The following is a 21,451-nucleotide window of genomic DNA, read 5'->3' as shown; positions in this document are numbered from 1 at the left end:
TGAGGCAGTAAAAAACACTTCCATAATTGAATTCATAAGCCATAACTCATAACAGAATGATAATCTAATTTTCTAAGAGAACAGAATAACAGCTAAATATAAAACTGAGAGTAGAATGAATGAACATTACTGCAATGGTTGGTAGGGAAGTTCCAGTAGTCCTAACTCCAGTTGGCAACTCTGCACATAAAAAACACATATTAAGTATCATAAAAAAAATACATAATAATGAAAGTATTTAAGTAGTAGTTAATTACCTTTTTCAAGCCTTTCACAATCATCAATATTTTCTTCAATTTGTATAGGTTGATTTGGTAATCTCAACCAATAATGTGTACAAATTAAAGCTACCACAATCTTAGGAGTTAAGGAACTCCTAAATGGATCCAACACTCTACCACTGGTTGAAAAAGCACTTTCAGAAGCCACAGTGGATATTGGAACTGCAAGAATATCCCTTGCCATTTTAGAGAGAATTGGCAGTCTTTCAGAGTTCACCTTCCACCATTTTAGGATATCAAAATCAACCTTATCTTCCACAATGGCCTCACTCAAATATATTTGCAAGTCAGTCTGTTTAAGGCTTCCACCACTCTCCATCCTTTGCCTTTTCAATTGACTTTTCAACTTACCTTGTGGCCTACCAACAGTTACAGCACTAGGCTGCACACTCACAGTTTGAGAAGGTTGGGCAACGGCAGCTGGTTCAGTGTTCACATCCACAGAGTAAGTGGCAGCATAATCATTGTACAGCTCAAGAAGTGCAGATTGGACCTTCTCAAAATAGGCTTTGCCTTTATCATCACCATAAAGTTGAGTTAACTGGGCAGGCATGTACTCAACCTTATTTCTAGGATCCAAAATAGTGCCAAAGAAGATCACACAGTTCATTTTTTCAGGGTCCCCCCAATATTTCAGAAACTTAGTTTTTATTTAGGTGCCCATTTCCTGTAAAAAAAAAAAGCAAAGAATTAACAGTTAAATAGAAAGATTTGTTAAACAGTTAACACTTTAACAGGAATGGAATTTACCTTTTCAGATCCAGATTCACCACCAGTCATGTCAACTAACATGCAACTAACAGAGTCTCACTGAAGAAAGTGTTAGATGTCACATAAAGAGAACCAGAAATTCTCACAGTCATGTCATAGAAAGTTTTTAGCAGAGTTACCAAACTTTCACATCAAACCAATCCATAAAAGTAGGCACAGAGGTACCAAGGTCATCAGAAAATGAGGGATCATTTCCCAAATAGGCATCAAAGACTGCCTGGTACTGGATTGCAGTGTTCAACATCATAAATGTGCTATTCCATTTTGTAGGAACATCCAGCTGCAAAGCTGATTTGGCTTCCACCCCAATAAGTTCAGCAAGATCTCTAATTTTTTTTAGCCTTGCAGGGGAGTTCCTAACCCATCTAACTACTTCCCTAACCCTCTTAACTGAAATATCAGCAAACTTCAACCCATCTTGCACCATCAGATTCAGAATGTGGGCTATACACCTCATGTGAATGTACTTAGACCTTACAGAAGTGGTACCCCAAGACATCAACTTACTCTTAAAAAATCCCATGGCAGTATCATTGGAAGAGGCATTGTCAACTGTGATAGTAAAAACATTCTTAATACCCCACTCAACCAAACAAGTCTCCAAGGCCTTGGCTATATACTCTCCCCTATGAGATGAAACAGGGACAAAGGCTATGATTTTTTTTGTTGAGCTTCCACTGATCATCAATGAAATGTGCAGTAATGCACATGTAGTTTATCCTCTGTACAGAGGTCCATGTGTCAGTGGTTAAGATGACTCTTTGGGAACAATCCTTAAAAATTTGTTTAAGGACTGATCTCTCATCTAGGTATCTTTGGAAAATATCCCTTGAAACTGTCCACCTAGAAGGGATTTGGAACCTTGGGCAGGCAACTAGAATAAATCGCCTAAACCCTATCCCATCAACAAACCTAAAGGGCAACATATCTATTATAATCATCTCACACAAAGCCCTCCTAATGGCTTCCTGGTTAAACACCCATGTGCCTAATTCCCCCATTACCCCTTCAGAACCCCTTGGTACAGAGGATGAGACAGCATTGAAAGTCAGAAGTGATTGCCTTGTATCGTTCGAGTGAGGATTTTTAAGATAAACCACCATATGATTTCTTAAAGAGGAAGTGCCATGTTTTTTTGGCTGACAACAAAATATCTTAGAACAATATATGCACCTCCCCTCAATCAGATTGTTCTCTTTATCATGTATATTTACAAAGTGCTCCCACACCCTGGATCTGGACTCAACCTCTTTTCTCTTTTTATGTGGAACAACAGGAGTCACCTGAGGCTGCTGAGGTATCTCAGTGCCTTGGGGTTGTCCTTTTCCCTCCTGAGTTGAAGGTTGTGGTCCAGAACTAGGTTGACTGATGCTCTCCATCTAAAAAGATGGGCATCAACATTCAGATTTCAAACAATTGTTTGTCATACAGAATAACAGATAAAGCAATCAAGCATACAAACAATTGAAAGAAATCCAGATTCAGACACTTATTTGTGTCATCATCTATCCAGATTTCATAATATTACATTTACATATTTACATTATGCACAAACAGTTAAGAACATTTAAGGGTCATACATCCATAAACATATTCACAAAGAAATCTAGATTCAGGAACTTTATCCAGTTCATCATTATCTGGATTTCAGTTAAGGGCTTCCACCATTTCAGATTTAAGCCTTTAACTTTTTAAGGGACATCACAATTCAGATTTCAGAATAGATCACATAACAATATAACATCAGTACATCACAAAACATCGGATAATCACAACACTTTTCAGTTAAGGGCTTCCACCATCAGAAGATTCAAAACATAAGATAATCAGAATATATCACAAGTCATAGTTAAGGGCTTCCACCATTATAATATAACATATTCTGATATTCATAATACAACACAAACAAATCAACATTCAATGAGCCAGTGACTAAAATCAATAAATCATACATTAAAAAAAAAAAAAACTAGGGTTTGCGGTTACAATAACTTCCACAAAAAAAAATATAACATATTCACAATACAACACAAACAACTCAACATGCAGTGAATAAAATCAACAAATCATAAATATAAAAACTAGGGTTTCAGCTTTACTTGATTTCCCCTGAATATTCCCCGGAAAACAAGGGTCTCTACTCTGTAATCACCACGAGAAGGGCTTCCACCACCGTCCACCGGAGAACTGGACAATCGGACTATCGTAGTCTCGAAGATGTCTGAGATTCGAGAGATTTAGACTTTAGAACTAGGGTTCTAAAGTAACAGAGACTCAGAGAGAGACCATCGGAGAACAAGAGAGGAGAAGAGATCAAACTCTGAGTTAGAGTCCCATAAACTGAGAGAATTAGAGAACTAAGAAGTAAGAAGTGAGAAGATCAGACCAGAGAACTCAGAGTCTTAGAGAAGAGACGAAGAGTCTAGAGAGTAGAGAGTAGAGAAGCTGAGGTCTCAGGTCTGCGACTGCGCAAATGAAGAGCTAGGGTAAATGAGTTGATCAACATACGCTTATATACTTAGCTAATACGACGTCGTGTAGTACTAGGGGTGTGAAAATCCTAATATATTTCGGGCGGGTCGGATGCGATTTTACACTACCCTATCCCGAACCCTCTAATCCGACGTCGTTTAAGCCTTCGGTTCGGGTAACGCTTCTTCGGATACAGATCGGGTCAGATGCTGTGTTGCGGATTTCGGACCGGGCGGGTTTGTCGGATTCCTTCGGTTATGCACAGCCCTAATAACTAATGAAATTATTTCTCTTATTTAATTTATTGATAATGAATAATTTTTTTTTATAAAGACATTGTAGACACATAATTCTAAATTAAAGAAATGCATATATATGATTTTTTGTTGTAGCTACTAAATTATTATTTAATTTAATAAGAGTAAAATAGAGTACCAAATTTAATAAGAGTAAAATAGAGTACTAATTATGCCAACTTTGATTGGGATGGAGTTTGAGCCTAAGACATTTCTTATTGAAATCAATGTGTAAGTTAACGGTGAACTAACAAAAATTAACGAAAAAGATCATATTTAACGGAAAAGTTAACGGATAATCATATTCATTGATGATAAATTAGAAAATCTTAGGGAAAAATTAAAATCTGATCAATCTGAGCCATTCATTTGATTGAAAAATTTGACCGCCATTTTTCTTCCTATTATAGGCCTAACTCTCTTGGACTCTTATTAGTTTAGTAGATATATATATATTTATATATATATATATATATAATTTTTCGTGTATAATTATGTCATCAATTTTGAAAATGTTAACTAATTTGGCCATTCATTTATTTTGCCGTTAGACATTTGTTGACTCCGGTCGAAATTGGTAATTTTGCTATGGTCAAAAGACCATTTCGATCATAACATACACTATTTTTTTCTGAAAGTTAATAATTAAAATGGTCCATTGACTATAACAAAAATTATCAATTTAATATCAAATTAACGAATATTTTACACGACAAAATAAACGAAGGATCAAATTGATTAATATTTACAAAATTGAAAATTTAATTGAGCACAAAAAATTATTAAGGACTAAGTTAATAATTTCACAACTGTGGAGGGATGATTTTCGTAATAAACTCTTTTCAATATTATCTTTCTTGAGTTCTACGTTTACCTTGAACAAGTCAACAAGAGTTGCCATGCTTACATTATATAAAGGAGACTATCTCGAGTTCCAATGGCCGACAACAGTACTTGCGCCGCCGCCGCCGCCTTGGCGATGGAGGATGAGACGAAACCTCAGCTGAGTAAGTGTTTGGCCGACGTAGCAGACGAGACGGAGGAAGCGGAGGCATCATCGACCTCCAGTATGGACTCTCTAGCCATGGATGAGTCCAAAAGTGTCTACAAAACCCTCTCTGACCCTGACGACGCCAGTATCGAAGCTGTAAGCACTCTTTCCCTCTTTCTCTACTAGTGTTTATGCTTAATTGCGAGTAAGTTTGTTTGCGGTTCTGACCTCAAGGCTGGCTAAGCTAGGATTTAATTAGCTTTTCTCTGCACATTAGGTTACATCTGGCGATACTTTGTATAAATCCGCCAAAAGGTTCGAAGACTTGAACTTGACTCCGGAGTTGCTGAAGGGATTATATGTGGAGATGAAGTTTGAGAGGCTGAGTAAAATTCAGGGAATCTGTCTGCCTATGATACTCACTCCGCCGAACAAGAATCTTATTGCCCAGGCTCACAATGGATCCGGTAAGACGACGTGCTTTGTGCTTGGAATGTTGAGCCGAGTTGATCCCAAGCTCGCTGCCCCTCAGGCTCTCTGTATTTGTCCCACTAGAGAACGTGCCATTCAGGTGGGTCATGTGTGACTGTTTGCAAGCCTTGTTAGCATTCCAAGATCCAAGCTTTTTGAGATTGACTTGTTATGGACTAATGTTTATATAGTAGATTATTGGAATGAAAATTAACTCACTAATGCTCAGATAGTTTATTACTATATAAGAAGTTGGCAATTGATTTAGACTTTGGTTGCAGAATATAGAAGTTATGTTGAAGATGGGGAAGTATACTGGTATAACATCAGAATTGGCAATACCAGCAGATCCTGCCAACTATATTCCAATAAATAAACGACCTCCTGTTACAGCTCAAGTTATAATTGGTACCCCTGGAACCATACATAAGTGGGTCGTAGCAAAGAAGCTGGGCACAAGTTGTATGAAGATTCTTGTGTTTGATGAGGCAGACAACATGTTAGCAGAGGTAAATGTATTTTCTGTGAGAAACATCCGCAGAAAGTGCTTTTAGTTTATACTTTGTACTTAAGTTCTATGCCGGCAAAAGTTTTGGTGAAGTTGTTCATTTGATCATTGCATTCTAGAAGGGTAAGAGACCCCAGATGGCCAGATGTCTGAGGAGCCAATTTCTTGATTTAGTAAATTGAATTTTTGAATTACCAGAATTACCAACCAAAATGATAAAAGCTGGCAATGCCTGGCATGCATGGATTGCTTCTACTCGGGTGATTAAATTGATTTAGCTGGAGTGCAAATTGAGTTCTTGTTGATGATTTCAATGTGTTGAATGTGTTCACCAATGATTGGTCTCCAAAACAATGGCAACTAATGTTGGAAAAAATAGCTTAAAATGACATAAAATGACATATTAAGTGGTTATTTGGGGGTACAATTATCAGTGGGGTCCACTTCCGATTTGGGTCGAGTCAAAGTGGATTCAGGTTCTTCTTAGTGAGACGAAGAGATTGATATATTTGTACGCTCAAAACGGATAATGAGTGAATGAAATATTGATTCTCAAAGTAGACCCATTTGAGTTGGAAAATGAAGGGGAAAAGTGAGCTTTGTCCCACATTGGTTTGGAAAGAGGATTTGCCCCCCTTTTATACAAGAGCTCTTTTGCAGCTTGTAGAATTGTATAGCATAGAGGCTCTCTTACGGGGTGCAAATCAAATTCCAACAACCCTATAGCTTTGCTTTGTTTGCCGGGAACATCGGGAACGTAAAACCTAGGCCAAGGTTTTAAGGAAAAGAACATTGCGTTCAAACTCGTGCTAACCTTTACCCAAATTTTCCACATTTTCCTTCCCAGTTTTTTCTGCTTTCCTATATAATAATAATCTTTCCGTAGGATTATTATTTTGGGATTTTTCTACTTTTTCCTTCTCAATTTTTTCTGTTTTCCCATATAATAATAATCTTTTCGTAGGATTATTTTTTTGAGATTTTTCCACCTAACAACTAACATCTTGATATCTCCCCAACAATGCAGAGTGGCTTTCAGGATGACTCCATAAAAATAATGAAGGCTATTGTCAGAGGCAAAGCCAATTGCCAGGTTAGTGATCAGATTATTCTAACATGAAGTTTAATTTCTAATGTGTTAAGAATCACGTCTTCCATATAGTTATTATTTGATAGTTCTGTTTTTTGTTTATTCAATTATTGATTAGTAAGCAGTTAAGCACCCCCCACACCACAAGATGTCTTTTGCATGCTACTAGTGACTCAACCAAGCTTTAGTACCGATCGTCTTAGTTTGGCTATCAACTAAACAAATATGACGTCTTGTTGGCCTACAAGTTGTGTATGATGTGTTGCTTTTTTGCTTCATTGGTGGTAGAGCTAGACCTTGAGAATGCATATTATGTATTTTAGAGAAGTTGAGACTGGAGTACGTACTTGTTTTCTTTTAGATACCCTATAGTTATTTCCACTTGTGTGTTTCAAAAAAAAAAAAAAAAAAAAAAAAAAAAAAGAAAGATATCTTATAGGTATAATATTTTACAGGTAAAAGAGCTGTATAAACTTATTTTTTTCTTTTTTTAATCAACAAATAATTCTAATGTGATATTGTACCTCTATAAAACTTTTGCTTTTATTATAACTTACAGTCTTACACGGATAACTTTATATTATGGTAATATAATACCAGGTGCTCCTGTTTTCCGCAACCTTAAATGGAACTGTCGAGGGTTTTGTGCCGAAAATTGTTAAAGACCTCTTTGTAAAAGATTACAATCATCTTGTTGTAAAGAAGGAAGAACTTTCACTGGAGTCTGTGAAGCAGAATAAGGGACAATGCCCTGATGAACTTTCAGAGGTCATGGTGATTAAGGATAAAATACTTGAATTGGCGCGAAAGGTGGGGCAGACAATTATCTATTTTCGTACCAGAAACAGTTCTCATATGTTGTTTAAATCTCTTGGCTATGGCTATTAGGTTTCAACAATTCAAGGTGCTCTGAAGCAAGAAGACAGAGATAAAATTATCAACGAGTTGAAGGAAGATCTTACACAAGTTCTTATATCAACGGATCTTCTTGCTCGGGGATGTGACCAATCACATGTATAGCCTTCTTTCTCAGTACTCTCATCTCTATCATTTGATGCCATCACAAACCTAACCAGTTTAAATTGTTTTTTTTAGGTCAATTTGGTTAATTGTGATCTTCCTGTGCAATATGGCCATTGGACTGGCAGAGCAGGACCTTTTGGCTGCAAAGGTAATCTCTATTTTGATTTTGTTCTTGGTGCTTCTTGTTTAAAGATAATATGGTAATTGAACTACTTAAGTATTAGTTATCAAATACGCTTAACATGCTAGGTTGCCCCTTCATAATTCTCACCACCAAATGTTGTATTATTTAAAAAGTGTGTGACCGAGTCACATTGAATCCATATAATTAGTTGCTAAAAGTGGTCAATCCCATTTGGTGGATACTCCATATCTAGCAAACCAACTTGCCCCTCAATTGCTTCTTTATTTTATCTAGGGATGACAACGGGGCGAGGTGAGGCGGGGGTAGGGAGTATACTCCCCGTCCTCGTCCCCGAAACCCCGACTCCGTCCCTCCCCATCTCCGACGGGGAATTAAAAATAGTCCCCATCCCCGTCCCCGATCAACTCTTAGTCAAAATCTAAAATTAATGTAATTTTTAATTTTAAAAAATAAAAACATAAGTCCTAATTTAAAAAAAATTTAGTTATAATAATTATTCGGGGACGAGGCGGGACGGGGAGGGTATCCCCGTTCCCGCTGGGGAGTTTTAAAAATTCCCCATTCCCGTTCCCAATCTCCAAAATTTTTTCCCGTCCCCGTCCTTGTCCCCTACGGGGCCGGGGATCCCCAACGGGAACAGCATATTGCCATCCCTAATTTTATCCCATTGTCCTGTGAGAACTTCCCTAATTTTATCCCATTGTCCTCTGAGAACTTTATGTATGTACGCACATGTAAAGTTATTAAATAGGATTAACATGCTAGGTTACCCCTGCCTAGTTCCCACCACCAAATGGGGTAGAGACCATTCGAAGATGAGTAAATTTCAATTTTGGTTCTGTGATTATATGGGTCATGTTAATTGCTGTCCACGACTTTTAAAAGTATTAATTTAGTAACTTAACTATTCAATTTTTATTAATTTCGGTTATTTCGGCCAAATTATCGACCAAATTTCGCGAAAAAAACTTAATTCATCAATTAGTGTATAATACGAGTAAAATTGTCTTTTGAACTGTATTCTGAATTAAACAAATTTCAATTGACCAATTTCAGGGAGAATTGACCAAACTGGATATATATTTACATATACACTCAATATATATGACAAATACTTATTTGGAAATTATATGACTTAAATTAATTGGTTTTGGTTTTGGGGCGAGGGATGAGTTCTTGAAATCGCGGTTTCCGTTCATGTCCTTTTTCCCTTTGGGAGAAAAAACAGCGCCTTTGGCGGATTCTGGAGACGGCGGTGACCACTGTCCACACGCAACAGCCATATCGCTTAGGTGTTGAAGGCTCACCAGAGTCAATAATGGCCGGCATTTTGGGTATGTCCTTTGCATTGGAGCTGACGCATTGTAATGCTAAGAGCGCCATTTTCTTTGCTCCCTTAACGGAGTACTGGCCGGGCGAGTCTTGGGTCGATTATGCATCTAGTTGGCCAATTCTCGTTGAATTGGGTCAACCGAAATTTGCTTAATTCGTACCACATTTTAAAAGACGATTTTATTCCTCAGATTATACCCTAATTGATGAATTAAGTTTTTCCGGTGAAATTTGGTTAGCAATTTGATCAGAGTGACCAAAATTGATAAAAATTGCATAGTCAAGGTACTAAATATAATTTACACATTTTTACTCATTCGAAGATTTAGAGACCTGTCAGTAGCTTAGAAGTAGCAGTTTTTATCATTTTTGAGTTTTTAAACTTATAATAATTTTGTTTTTAATTATTCAAACTAATTATTAACTTTAAAACTTTGTATTAATGTTTATTTAAATTATTTAATTATTTTAAAATTAATTTTAATTAAATCTTATTATTATTATTTTTTGAATACTATTGACCCTATTAAATGTAATATTTGTTCATATAAAATTTCTTAACATACTGGAAATATCGTCTAGAGACTTGAACTCATGACTTCCCACTCTAGAGGCTTGACGCTTGAATTCATGACCTCCCAAATGGGACAAAATCTTTGGCAATTAAATGGTATTTATATAATTTCTTAACCTACTGAAAATATCGTTCAGAAGCTTGAACTCAATAACTCATGACCTCCCAATCGTCCAGAGGCTTGAACTAATGACCTCCCATTTTTACATGTCAATCGTCTAGAGGCTTGAACTCATGACGATGAGTGAATGATTTACGTTGATTCAAACTCAGACTGTTACGGAGATACAAAAGAGATAGAAGGCTTATCTAACTAACCCTACATAATAGCTAAAGGTTACAGGACTAAATCAACTCTACATGTACAAGAATAATGTTACATATAAGTGTACCAATAATGTAACACTACTAACACACCCCCTCAAGCTGAAGGTGGTGGAGACACAACATTGAGTTTGTCCCTCAAAGAGTTGAAACGCGCAGAAGCAAGAAGTTCGTTGAACATTACTAAATATTATATATGCCTAACTTATGATATATATATATACACTATAAAGTACACACACACACACACACACACACACACATATATATATATATATATATATATATATATATATATATATATATATATATATATATATATAAAGTACACACACACACACACACACACACACACACACACATATATATATATATATATATATATATATATATATATATATATATATATACGTTCAAAATTATCTACAAGGCTTATACACCGAAGGATTTTATCAAAAATATTAAACAATTAAAATTTTGAAGTATTCAATTCTTTTCATTTTTCTGGAAAATGAACCAAACACACAAAGATAGTTTTACGTTGGGTTGCCAAACACCGAAAAAGGAAATGTTTTCAGGAAAATGACTCATTTTCCTGAAAACATTTTCCAAAAGTCATTTTACAGCTTTCCAAACGGAGCCTTAATGTGTAATAAAAAAGGGACACATCAGTTTTAGAGGCCACAAAATCCGTTGTCAGGAGAATCTCATGGAGCCGTTGAAACCAGGCCCGCGGGGCCTGGTTGAGACCATACAAGGACCGCTGTAGATAACATACATAACCAGGATGTACGGGATCTTCATAATCGGGAGGTTGACGCATATATACGGTTTCTGTAAGATGCCCATTTAAGAAGGCGTTGTAGACATCAAGCTGCCGCAGAGTCCACCCACGGGACACGGCAAGAGAGAGCAAGATGCGGACCGTGGTCGGCTTGACAATCGGACTAAAAGTCTTAAAGAAGTCCTCGCCGGCTACTTGATTGAACCCCTTGGCAACCAAGCGAGCCTTGTGTCGTTCAATCGTACCATCGGTCTTCTGTTTAGTGCGGTATACCCATTTACACCCAACAATATTCATGCCAGTCTTGCTTTTACACCAGGTATTGTTATGTAGGAGTGCATTGAACTCTTGATTCATGGCATCTCTCCATTGAGGATGACCAACTGCCTGACTGTAGCACGTTGGGTCCGCGGAGGCCGTGAGAGCATGAAAGGGCTCGTCAGTTTCCCGTGTCATATGACGTAGACGCATAACATGACCCCGTTCTTGGAGTTGTGCCCGAACCCGTGACCTAGCCCGGGGTCCACGACCTGGGACAGTAGCAGCCCCTGGTTGATCTTGGATTGATAAAGGCGGCACATGAACTGCCAAAGGTGGTTCATTAAGAAGCACCGTGGACTGCTCGAATGGTATTAAGGGACCAGATGCCCATGGTGCGGTATTACACGAGGCACTAGATACCATCTCGCCTTGTGTACCTGTTGCATAGGGAAAAATACTTTCATCAAACCAGACATAACGACAGATGAAGGTCTTTCCAGTTATTAGGTCCATGCATCGATAACTCCTATATGACGCAGGATAACCTAGGAAGATGCAGGGTGTAGAGCGGTATTTTATCTTGTGGCGATTGTAGGGCCGTAGATAGGGGTATGGTGGAGTTTTGTTGTAGACAGACTCATAGGGACTGACGTAATTTAGTGCAGACGAGGGTAGACAATTAATGAGATAGGAAGCAGTTTCAAAAGCGTAGTCCTAGTATTTCAAAGGTACTGAGATTTCTGCGAGTAGGGCTAGCCCGGTTTCAACCACATGTCTGTTTCGACGCTCTACTCGCCCATTCTGCTCATGTGTATAGGCACAAGACTGCATATGCACGATGCAAAGGGACTGAAAAATTGTATGTAAACGGTGGTATTCCCCCCCCCCCCCCCCCCTCGCCCCCCAGATCGGACTGGATAGACTTGATAGAACGCGAGAATTGGCGTTCTACCATGACTCAAAAAGACTCAAAAGTTTTATAAATGTCTAATTTTAACCGCAAAGGGTAAAACCAACAAAACCGTGAATGATTGTCTACAAACAAAACAAAATATCTAAAACCCCCGGCAGAAATAACGGGTGCCAGCCACCAAATATCAGTGTATAATAAGTCGAGTACATTGATTACTACGGGAAATAACTCTATCTAACGGGAAACGAGACGATTTCCTGAGTTGACATGATGAACACAACCGCAACACACTTGATTTTGTTGGAGTGACCGGACACTTTTGTAAGACACGGAGTTGGGCTCGTTCATGTGGATGTCCAAGCCTGCGATGCCAAACATCTGACGTAGCACGAGCGGTTATTAACGCAACATGTGACCGAGGCAATGACCGTCGATATAGACCCCTCGTGGTAGGACCCCTAAGGAGCACCGTCTTGGTTTGATAGTCCTTCACAAGAAAATGATCACGATGAAATTCAAAGAATACATTATTGTCAATAGTGAACCAGTTAACAGACAATAACTGTAAAGACAAATCAGGCACATGTAGGATATTGTGTAATTGTAACGGTCTAGACACATAATTTAACGTTGCATGGCCAATATTAGAAATACCCAAACTGAACCGTTGCCCACACATAGCACATCACTGCCTGAATTTGGCTTGGAATGGGTCATCATCGTTGGATCGGGCGTGGCGTGCGAAGAGGCCCTGGTATCCGGGAACCATGCGTCGACCGTCACCGCGCCTTCATCGGCGGAAATCGCAGCATGCACTTGCGCTGGCGGCTGGCCGGAGTAACGCCTGTTGCAATACATTGCCGTATGCCCCTGGGAACGGCGTATTTGGCAGCGGGGAACACCACCACGGCTTCTGTCGTTGTCGCCGTGACTGCGTCCACCGCCGCGGCCTCGCCCTTGACCGGAACCCGCATGTCGAGGACCACCAGTCTGATGATTATGTCCACGGCCGGCCGCCAACGCCGTGCGAGACCCGCCAGCTGGAACACCAGCAGATGCAGAAAATTCATCCGCCCAGATGAATTCTTGGGCTTGAAGGATATTCGATAGCTAGGGAATTGAGACTGGCGCGCCCGATGCAGCAACCGATGAAGCAATTGACCGAAACTCCAGCTTGAGTCCTCGGAAAACATACAAATTCTGTTCATCCAAGGACATGGGCCGGCCGGCGAGGGCCAAATCCTCAACCAACAATTGAGCTCTGTCGAGATATTTTCCCAGAGAGCTATCACCTTGCCGCAAAGACTGGAATTGTGCAAGAAGGTTCAGGCATCTCGCCCGTGTGGATGAACCTAGAGCAGTCGTGATGGAGGATCATACCTCATGCGAAGTGCCACGACCGACGGCAAGATAGAGGACTTCATCGGACATGGAGGATATCAACAGCGACAGGATCGACTGATCCTGCTGCTCCCACAAAGCGTGCGCCGGATTTTCCGTGGTGGTGGACGTCGTGCCTCCAGAGCCGGCCTCACTGGTGGCCGGGGTAGTCACCGTGGCCGGAGGACACGGGGTATCGTCGGTAACGAACCCGAGCAAACCCTGCCCTCGAAGAAAATGTACTAACTGGGTACGCCAGAAAAGATAATTTTAGGTGATGAGCTTCATCGACACAAAATGATATGCCATGGACAAATTATTTGGGGTGGCCGGAGAAGGTATGGTGGCGGCGGTGATAGTTCTTTCGCTAGAATTCGTCGAAATAGTTCGGGGAGGAGAGAGAGAGGATGACCTAGCTAACTGATACCAGATGAGTGAATGATTTACGTTGATTCAAACTCAGACTGTTACAGAGATACAAAAGAGATAGAAAGCTTATCTAACTAACCCTACATAATAGCTAATGGTTACAGGACTAAATCAACTCTACATGTACAAGAATAATGTTACATATAATTGTACCAATAATGTAACACTACTAACAATGACCTCCCATTTTTATATACTATACTAGCATAAATAGATTATTGACTTTATTACATTGTAGTATTTGTTCATCTACACTTTCTCAACCTGTTGAAGCACAAAGAGTGAAAAATCAATACCGCCGCCTCCACTGAGGTTCAATCTCATGACCTCCTATATCCTATATGGGAGAGACACCACATGCTATCTGAGTACAAAGTACTTGGCGCAAGATAAATAGATTTAATGTCCTACTTTGTATATTTTAACTTGTCAATCAATTCAAAATAAGTCGATAAGTTTTATTTCGCTAGTAGGCTGTATGCTAATACTCCTGTAATACCCCAAAATTTTGAAACTTTTAAAACTTATATAGAAAGGTGAATTCTCATTAAATCCCAAAATTAACATAAGAGTGCGGGGTGCTATGCCACATCTGAGCTGGAAAACTCAGATGCACAGGCTATACTAACTAAATATCCTCAAAGCAATATCATTACATAATCATGGCACGCAGGCCGAAAGGGAAACTAACTAATCTACGCTTAGGATCTCCAGCGCGCTCCGGTGTCTACTCATCTGTGCCTGAAAGCCAAATATATCTGTTCAGCGAATGATGCTGGTAACCCACTCCAACGCGTTGAAATACAATATAGGTAGATATATATAGATATACGAAAACCACTTTGAAGCAGGAAGATATAAACTTAGGAAACTCTAGCTTTAAAATCAGGGATAGACTCAACAGATAGGGATAAAGGGATAGACTCAACAGATAAGGATAAGCACATTAAACAAGGATAATCAGTTATATAGAGATAGTATAATAAAGAGCATATATTTAAGGTCGCAGTTCACTTTCAATTCATTCACATCATCACTCAATCATCATTCAAGTCACACAAGCACACTTTGGTGGCGCCACAGGACCAATCGCATGCCCCGAACATGAGGGTTAGTGCATATAGCACTAACACGGCCCTGCAGCACCCTACCTCATACCGCAGCATGAAGGGGTTGATCGCAACCAACCGTATAGATCGCCGATATTTTGACGGCGGATCACAGCCCTACACACCGCTGACGCGCTCAGTCGGTGGACTGCGATCCTCTTTTGGGGACTACGACCCTACACACCGTTGACGAGCACAGTTGGTGGATCGTAGCGGATCAAGCCCTACACACCGCTGAGGGACTCAGTCGGTGGGCGATGATCCTCGGAGACTACGACCCTACACACTGCTGGCCCTTCACTCGGTGGATCGTAGCCGACCATAGCCATTCACACCGCCTGATCACTCATTCGGTGGGCTATGGCCTTCCTCAGGCTGGTGGCCCTACACACCGCTGGCGCGTCCAGTCGGTGGACCATCCGCACACGAGGCCCATGTGGGCTGTAGCCCAAGGAGTGAATCACTGATCGCAGCCAGGAAGATGAACCGCAGCTCATAAGTAACCAATTTGACCACAGCCAACTTCTGAACCGCAACTCAGGAACACCCAATTTGATCGCAAACAAATTGGGGAATCATGCATCACATAACACATTGTAGCACGTAATAGCACATTGGGAAGAGGGGAGACGCATAAATAAACTTACGTGTGATCATTCACATACTAAAAATAGTCATAAGGGGTTCATGCAGCTTCCACCTAGGCCAACGGGTTACCGATTCACTAGCATGCAATTCCTAAGACTCTTCTATCCTACGAATGGCACCCGAAACATCAAACTAGACTCAAGCACGATAAACGGGGTCCGTTGGGACACCACGGGGAATGGGGAACATCAAACGGGGAAACCGAGGACCCGGGGTGGGTAACAGACCAGTGGGTAGCCGGTGGGTGGAGAGCCACCCGCCGGCGACGATCTTCTGGGCAACGGGTGGTCGGCGGGCAGACGTCTGCCCGCTGCCTTGCAGTGATTCTCGGGCAGCAGGTAGGTGGCGGGTCCCCCTAAGAATCCTAATTAGGGTCTAAATGGTATGAGCTTGCCTATTCCATTCCTTATAGGACTAAGGGGTTGGTTTTAGGGATAAGGGTCCATGGACTATGGTGGACCCCTTTTAGTTAATTAATGGTAATTAATTAATTAATTTGGTTTTAGGGGTCGTAACACGGGGTGTTACAACTCCGTACTTAGGGGTGATCGCGGTTCCGGTTCTGATTTCGCAAATGGCCAAACCGAAACTGGAACCTTAAAGTAAGGTTCTGGTTCCTGTTTCGGTTCAGAACCGGCGGTTTCGGTTGGAACTGTCGGTTCTAATCAGATTTATTAAAAAAATTATAAAAAAAACTATAAATTTTTAAAATTTTTCAGTTTGGAACCAGAATCGATGGTTCTGGTTCCATTTCATCTCGAACCTTAACCGGAATCGTGCGGACGGTTCTATTTCGGTTTCAGTTCAACAGTGCACGGTTCGGTTCGAACCGAACCATGGTCATGCCTATCCGTACTTTATATCTCATAATTTATCTCATTCACTCAACTTTTGATAACGAACTTGTTAATCTGCTAAGAAATACCCTATATCTCATCATTTATCTCATTCACTCATTTTCAAGATAGAAACGTTGATGACACAAAAAAATATAAAAATAAAGTCACCACATATTAATGGCTCCTAGATCACAATAATTTATCTCATTCACTCATCTTCAAGATAGAAACGATGATGACAACACACAAAACATTAAAATAAAGTAATTTATCGCATTCACTCATCTTCAAGATAGAAACGATGATGACAACACACAAAACATTAAAATAAAGTCACCAAATATTAATGGCTCCTTGCCGTCACATGATGCCATGAACTTCCTTTTTTCTTATGTCTTCCCACATTTTTTTTACCGAAAAACATGCACCATTGAAGTGCTTGTTTTGAGGTATATATGTGTATCTCAAGTTTGGTAGGTTTGAACTTGCGATTCTTATTAGTTGTGAAAGCTATTTTTTTTTTTTAAAGTACTAATTCATGAATGATTCGCAAGTTAGAATCAAATGGTGTTTGAAAATAACTTTAAAAATACGTTAAATTATTATATTTTAATAATATTGAGCCATATTTTACATCTATAATACAATGATCAAGACAAATGATAATTTTTTGAGATTTTGAAAGTGAACTAACTCTAAAAACATCCTTCCAAAGGCTGAACTCCAACAATAAGGGCCCCCACACCCCGACCCGACAGAGCATTTAGGAGGATGTAAATCATGGTGACTCAACTGAACATGAACCACAGAGGCTAGACCAGTGCGCACTGCGCACAAGGAGCCCCCCTCACTACCGTTGGTGAGACTCGATCCCTGGTCATTCTTCCAAAATTTCACATCTATGACCAGTTGAGCTACCCATGCGGGCACTAACTCTAAAAACATGTCTTTAGTTTAGATTGTTGAAGATTGCGACGTGACGGGATTGATATATAAATATCATATATCAAATCATAAATTATAAATAAACACACAACGTACCATTGCTTTCAACATTAGAACATCTTTGAATTATCTATACTATATATAAAAACAAAATCATGAAATTTTAACTTCCCTCTCAATTCTTAAAAAATCTCTCTTCCTAATAAAATATATTGATTTCTACTTTCCCATTCGTACAATAATTCTGCGTTAAAATTCTATTCTAATATTATAAAATTGTGTAATACAATTCCTATTGTTATCTATACTATATATAAAAACAAAATTATGAAATTGTAATTTCCCGCCCAATTCCTAAAAAATCTCTCTTCCTAATAAAATATATTGATTTCTACTTTCTCATTCGTACAATAATTCTGCGTTAAAATTCTATTCTAATATTATAAAATAGTGTAATACAATTCCTATTGTTATCTATACTCTATACTATATATAAAAACAAAATCCTGAAATTTTAACTTCCCGCCCAATTCCTAAAAAATCTCCCTTCGTAATAAAATATATTGATTTCTACTTTCCCATTCATACAATAATTCTGCGTTAAAATTCTATTCTAATATTATAAAATAGTGTAATAGAATTCCTATTGTTATCTATACTATATATAAAAACAAAATCCTGAAATTTTAACTTCCTGCCCAATTTCTAAAAAATCTCTCTTCCTAATCAAATATATTGATTTCTACTTTCCCATTCGTACAATAATTCTGCGTTAAAATTCTATTATAATATTATAAAACAGTGTAATACAATTCCTATTGTTATCTATACTATCTATACTATATATAAAAATAAAATCCTGAAATTTTAACTTCCCGCCCAATTCCTAAAAAATCTCTCTTCCTAATAAAATATATTGATTTCTACTTTCTCATTCATACAATAATTCTGCGTTAAAGTTCTATTCTAATATTATAAAATTGTGTAATACTATTCCTATTCTAATCTATATCTATACTATATATCAATGTTGCAAAAATCGCGCCGCTGGCCGCGATGAGAAAGGCCGGAATCGGCCTCCTCCGCGGCCGCCTCGCCGGCGATTATTGCTATTATTTTTTTAAAGTTGTAAAGTGTCAAAAGTTCGGAAAAGCATAAGGCTAACCCCATCCCAAAAATTTTACCCCTTTCTAAATGACATGGAAGAGAGAGAATACATTTTTTTATTCTTTTTTTATGCTGATGTGTATTGAAATTGGAGAGAGAATTGCTAAAATAGAAATAGGAGAGAGAATTTGCTAATGAAAGAAAAAGCTGCAAAAGGACAACTGCACAACTTTTTATGTCTTTTTTATTTTTATTATTTCTTTTAATATTATTTTATTATATACAAAATTGATGATGTGGAAGTGGGACCCATTTTAGAAAGTGAGAGAAATTTTTGGGATAAGGATAGCCTAACTTTTGACTCGATTGTCCGTTTTGGACAAATATTTTTTTGAAATCACGTATTTTTTCGAGGAACCTATGAGAACCTTATGTTTTATTTATGAATTTTTAAAATTTTTAATTAAAAAATTGTCCCGTGCATTATTTAATAATCTTTCTTTATAATTGGTCAAATTATTTAATTGTAATAAATTAGGGAATAATTAATGATGGTAATAGAAATCCTAGAAGAATATAGAATTGAAGAATATTTAATTATTGTTATATTATTATTATGTCTCACGGAATACAATACAAGAATATTTAATTATGGTTATATTATTATTGTGCCTCACGGCCATTATATACTAACAGAACTTGAAAAGAAACTAATAATAACAATAATATAATAATAATAATAATAATATAAGTGGTAATAATAATATCTAAAAGTAATTATGTGTTAATAATAATAGTAAGAATATTAACGTAAGAATTATATCATAGAATAAATCGCAATAATTAATAACTATAGTCTAGGATTAAATTTGGAATTGTCAGGAAAGATAAGCGACCTCTGGTGAAATTAACTCTTAAATAATTATATATTGATTTAAATATTCTTAATATATTACAACAATGATGCACGGGTGAAAATACTAGTAGCTTTATATTTGATGCTTAACTCTTATTTGTAACAGATATGGCGGAGTCCCATGAGTCACGTGCAGACCTCGTTCGTCGCTTGAATGGTCGCGATGCTGCCAAGAGACAAATGATGGGCGAGAGTAGCCTAGCTCCTCCAGCAACTCAGGTTCCTTCCTTGCGCAACCAGGATACGAGCTCGAGCTTGACTCTTTCCACGACTCACTCGGTTGACCCTATGATTTATGCTCCAGTACCCCCCATGCGAGAGGTATGTGTTTGCTTGTGGTTTGCAATCATTACTTAACCATGTTTCTCACCTTATGACTTTATGCAGGCCCTCGTTCGCTATGTTGCCAATGATGAGGTTTTGGGGTTCATTCAGGCCCGTTTGGCGATTGAGATGAGAGCTCGCCTGGAAGTGGAGTCCAAGCTAAAGGAGTTGAAGGTGAAACTTATGGATTTAGAGGACAAGTGTGCCTGGTTAGTTGCTTGGCGTGTCCGGAAACAAAAGGCACATAAGGAGGCCCTTACCACGATGTTGTCGCGCTACCGGAGCTCCAAGGCCTTCAGGGAGGATGTGAAGACTTACATCACTAAACATGTGAATGAGGTCTTCGAGAATTTGATGAGCATCACAGCTGGGAGGGAGCTTGTAACCATGGAGGGGATGATGATGCATGATGTGGGGGAGTATACTATGCAACAAAGGATCTACTCGGTTCTTCGCCAGAGGGATGAGACCTTCGACCCCAAGGCATGGGGTCTCCCTGCCGAGTTTGCAAACCCCGAGTTTCCTATCGAGCTCATTGACGCAATTGATGCCAGGACTTGTTCGACCTCACCTTGCACTCGGCCACCGGTCATCCTCTCTTCGCAGACTTGCTTTGCAACCTTTAACACGGCTCCCGAATCGACCCCTTTGGACTAGATCCATATCCTGGACACCATAGATGACCTCGCTCAGGCGACCGGGGAGGGGAGAGATGCAGGCTCACCCGCGAGACTTAGTAGCTTTTAGTTTTTCCTTGCTTCCTTTTGATTGTGCACGCTGAACACATTGTGTTTGTTACTTATCATGTTTTGCTTCCTTTTGATTGTGCACGCTGAACACATTGTGTTTGTTACTTATCATGTTGCACAAACTATTTCTTCCATGTACGAATTACTTTTTTTGGTCCATGACATTGATGGTTTATTTATGGTTTACTTCCTTGAGTTTTTTATATGATTCTTTGCCTTTGACTAAATGATACTTGCGGTCTATAACTCATTGCATTATTCGAGCCGAATTTTGAGGTAAAAAATCCTTGCACAATTATACCTGGAGGTCCTAGTGCCAATTAGATTTAGAGTCTAGGGTTCGAAAATCTTGCCAATTAGATTTAGAGTCTAGGGTTGGAAAATCTTGTTAAGATGTATGATAGGATATATACCCCGACCTGGGTCTGTGTTCCCGCCTATAGTCGGGTAGAGGTCAAGCAGTTCGGGACCCAGTCAGCGGGTCAAACCCGCCACCTCCGTGAGCCTATAAAAGGGCCCCTAGCTCTCATTATTAGGGCCTTCCACTCTCTCCACTCTCTCTAGAGTTGCAAGAACAAAACATGAATAAAATGCCCTTTGAGCTATATGTAACACCCCCCGATTTCCATACTAATTTAAACCTTAATCATGAAGATAACTAGCCATAAAAACATACACAATAGAAGACTAAATATGGAATATATGGAAAACATAGAGTGCTATGCCACGCCCACCCAACGGTGGACGCACAAGCGTAAACATCTGCAAC

At 38.9% G+C, this 21,451-nt stretch overlaps 1 protein-coding gene across 1 annotated transcript; it reads left to right on the top strand.

The window, feature by feature from the left end:
• Window positions 1-4,737: 4,737 nt before the first annotated feature.
• Window positions 4,738-20,887, top strand: LOC109171313 (DEAD-box ATP-dependent RNA helicase 38-like). The gene is made up of 9 exons (XM_019320389.1): window positions 4,738-4,967; window positions 5,089-5,382; window positions 5,564-5,791; window positions 6,818-6,883; window positions 7,481-7,690; window positions 7,769-7,894; window positions 7,976-8,051; window positions 19,716-19,930; window positions 19,997-20,887. The coding sequence occupies exons 1-9, from the start codon at window positions 4,758-4,760 to the stop codon at window positions 20,588-20,590; spliced, it is 2,019 nt and encodes a 672-aa protein (XP_019175934.1). The 5' UTR covers window positions 4,738-4,757; the 3' UTR covers window positions 20,591-20,887.
• Window positions 20,888-21,451: the final 564 nt, after the last annotated feature.

The sequence above is a fragment of the Ipomoea nil genome, unplaced genomic scaffold, assembly GCF_001879475.1.
Source record: "Ipomoea nil cultivar Tokyo-kokei standard unplaced genomic scaffold, Asagao_1.1 scaffold3415, whole genome shotgun sequence".
Lineage (NCBI taxonomy): Eukaryota > Viridiplantae > Streptophyta > Magnoliopsida > Solanales > Convolvulaceae > Ipomoea > Ipomoea nil.
Note: the sequence above shows the minus strand (reverse complement) of the source record. Positions and strands in the feature narration are given on the sequence as shown.

Coding starts and splice junctions, on each gene's coding strand:
- LOC109171313 (XM_019320389.1), top strand. CDS start 4,758: ATGGCCGACAACAGTACTTGCGCCGCCGCCGCCGCCTTGGCGATGGAG. Junction 4,968..5,088: donor ACGACGCCAGTATCGAAGCT/GTAAGCACTCTT, acceptor TCTGCACATTAG/GTTACATCTGGCGATACTTT. Junction 7,895..7,975: donor GGGGATGTGACCAATCACAT/GTATAGCCTTCT, acceptor TGTTTTTTTTAG/GTCAATTTGGTTAATTGTGA.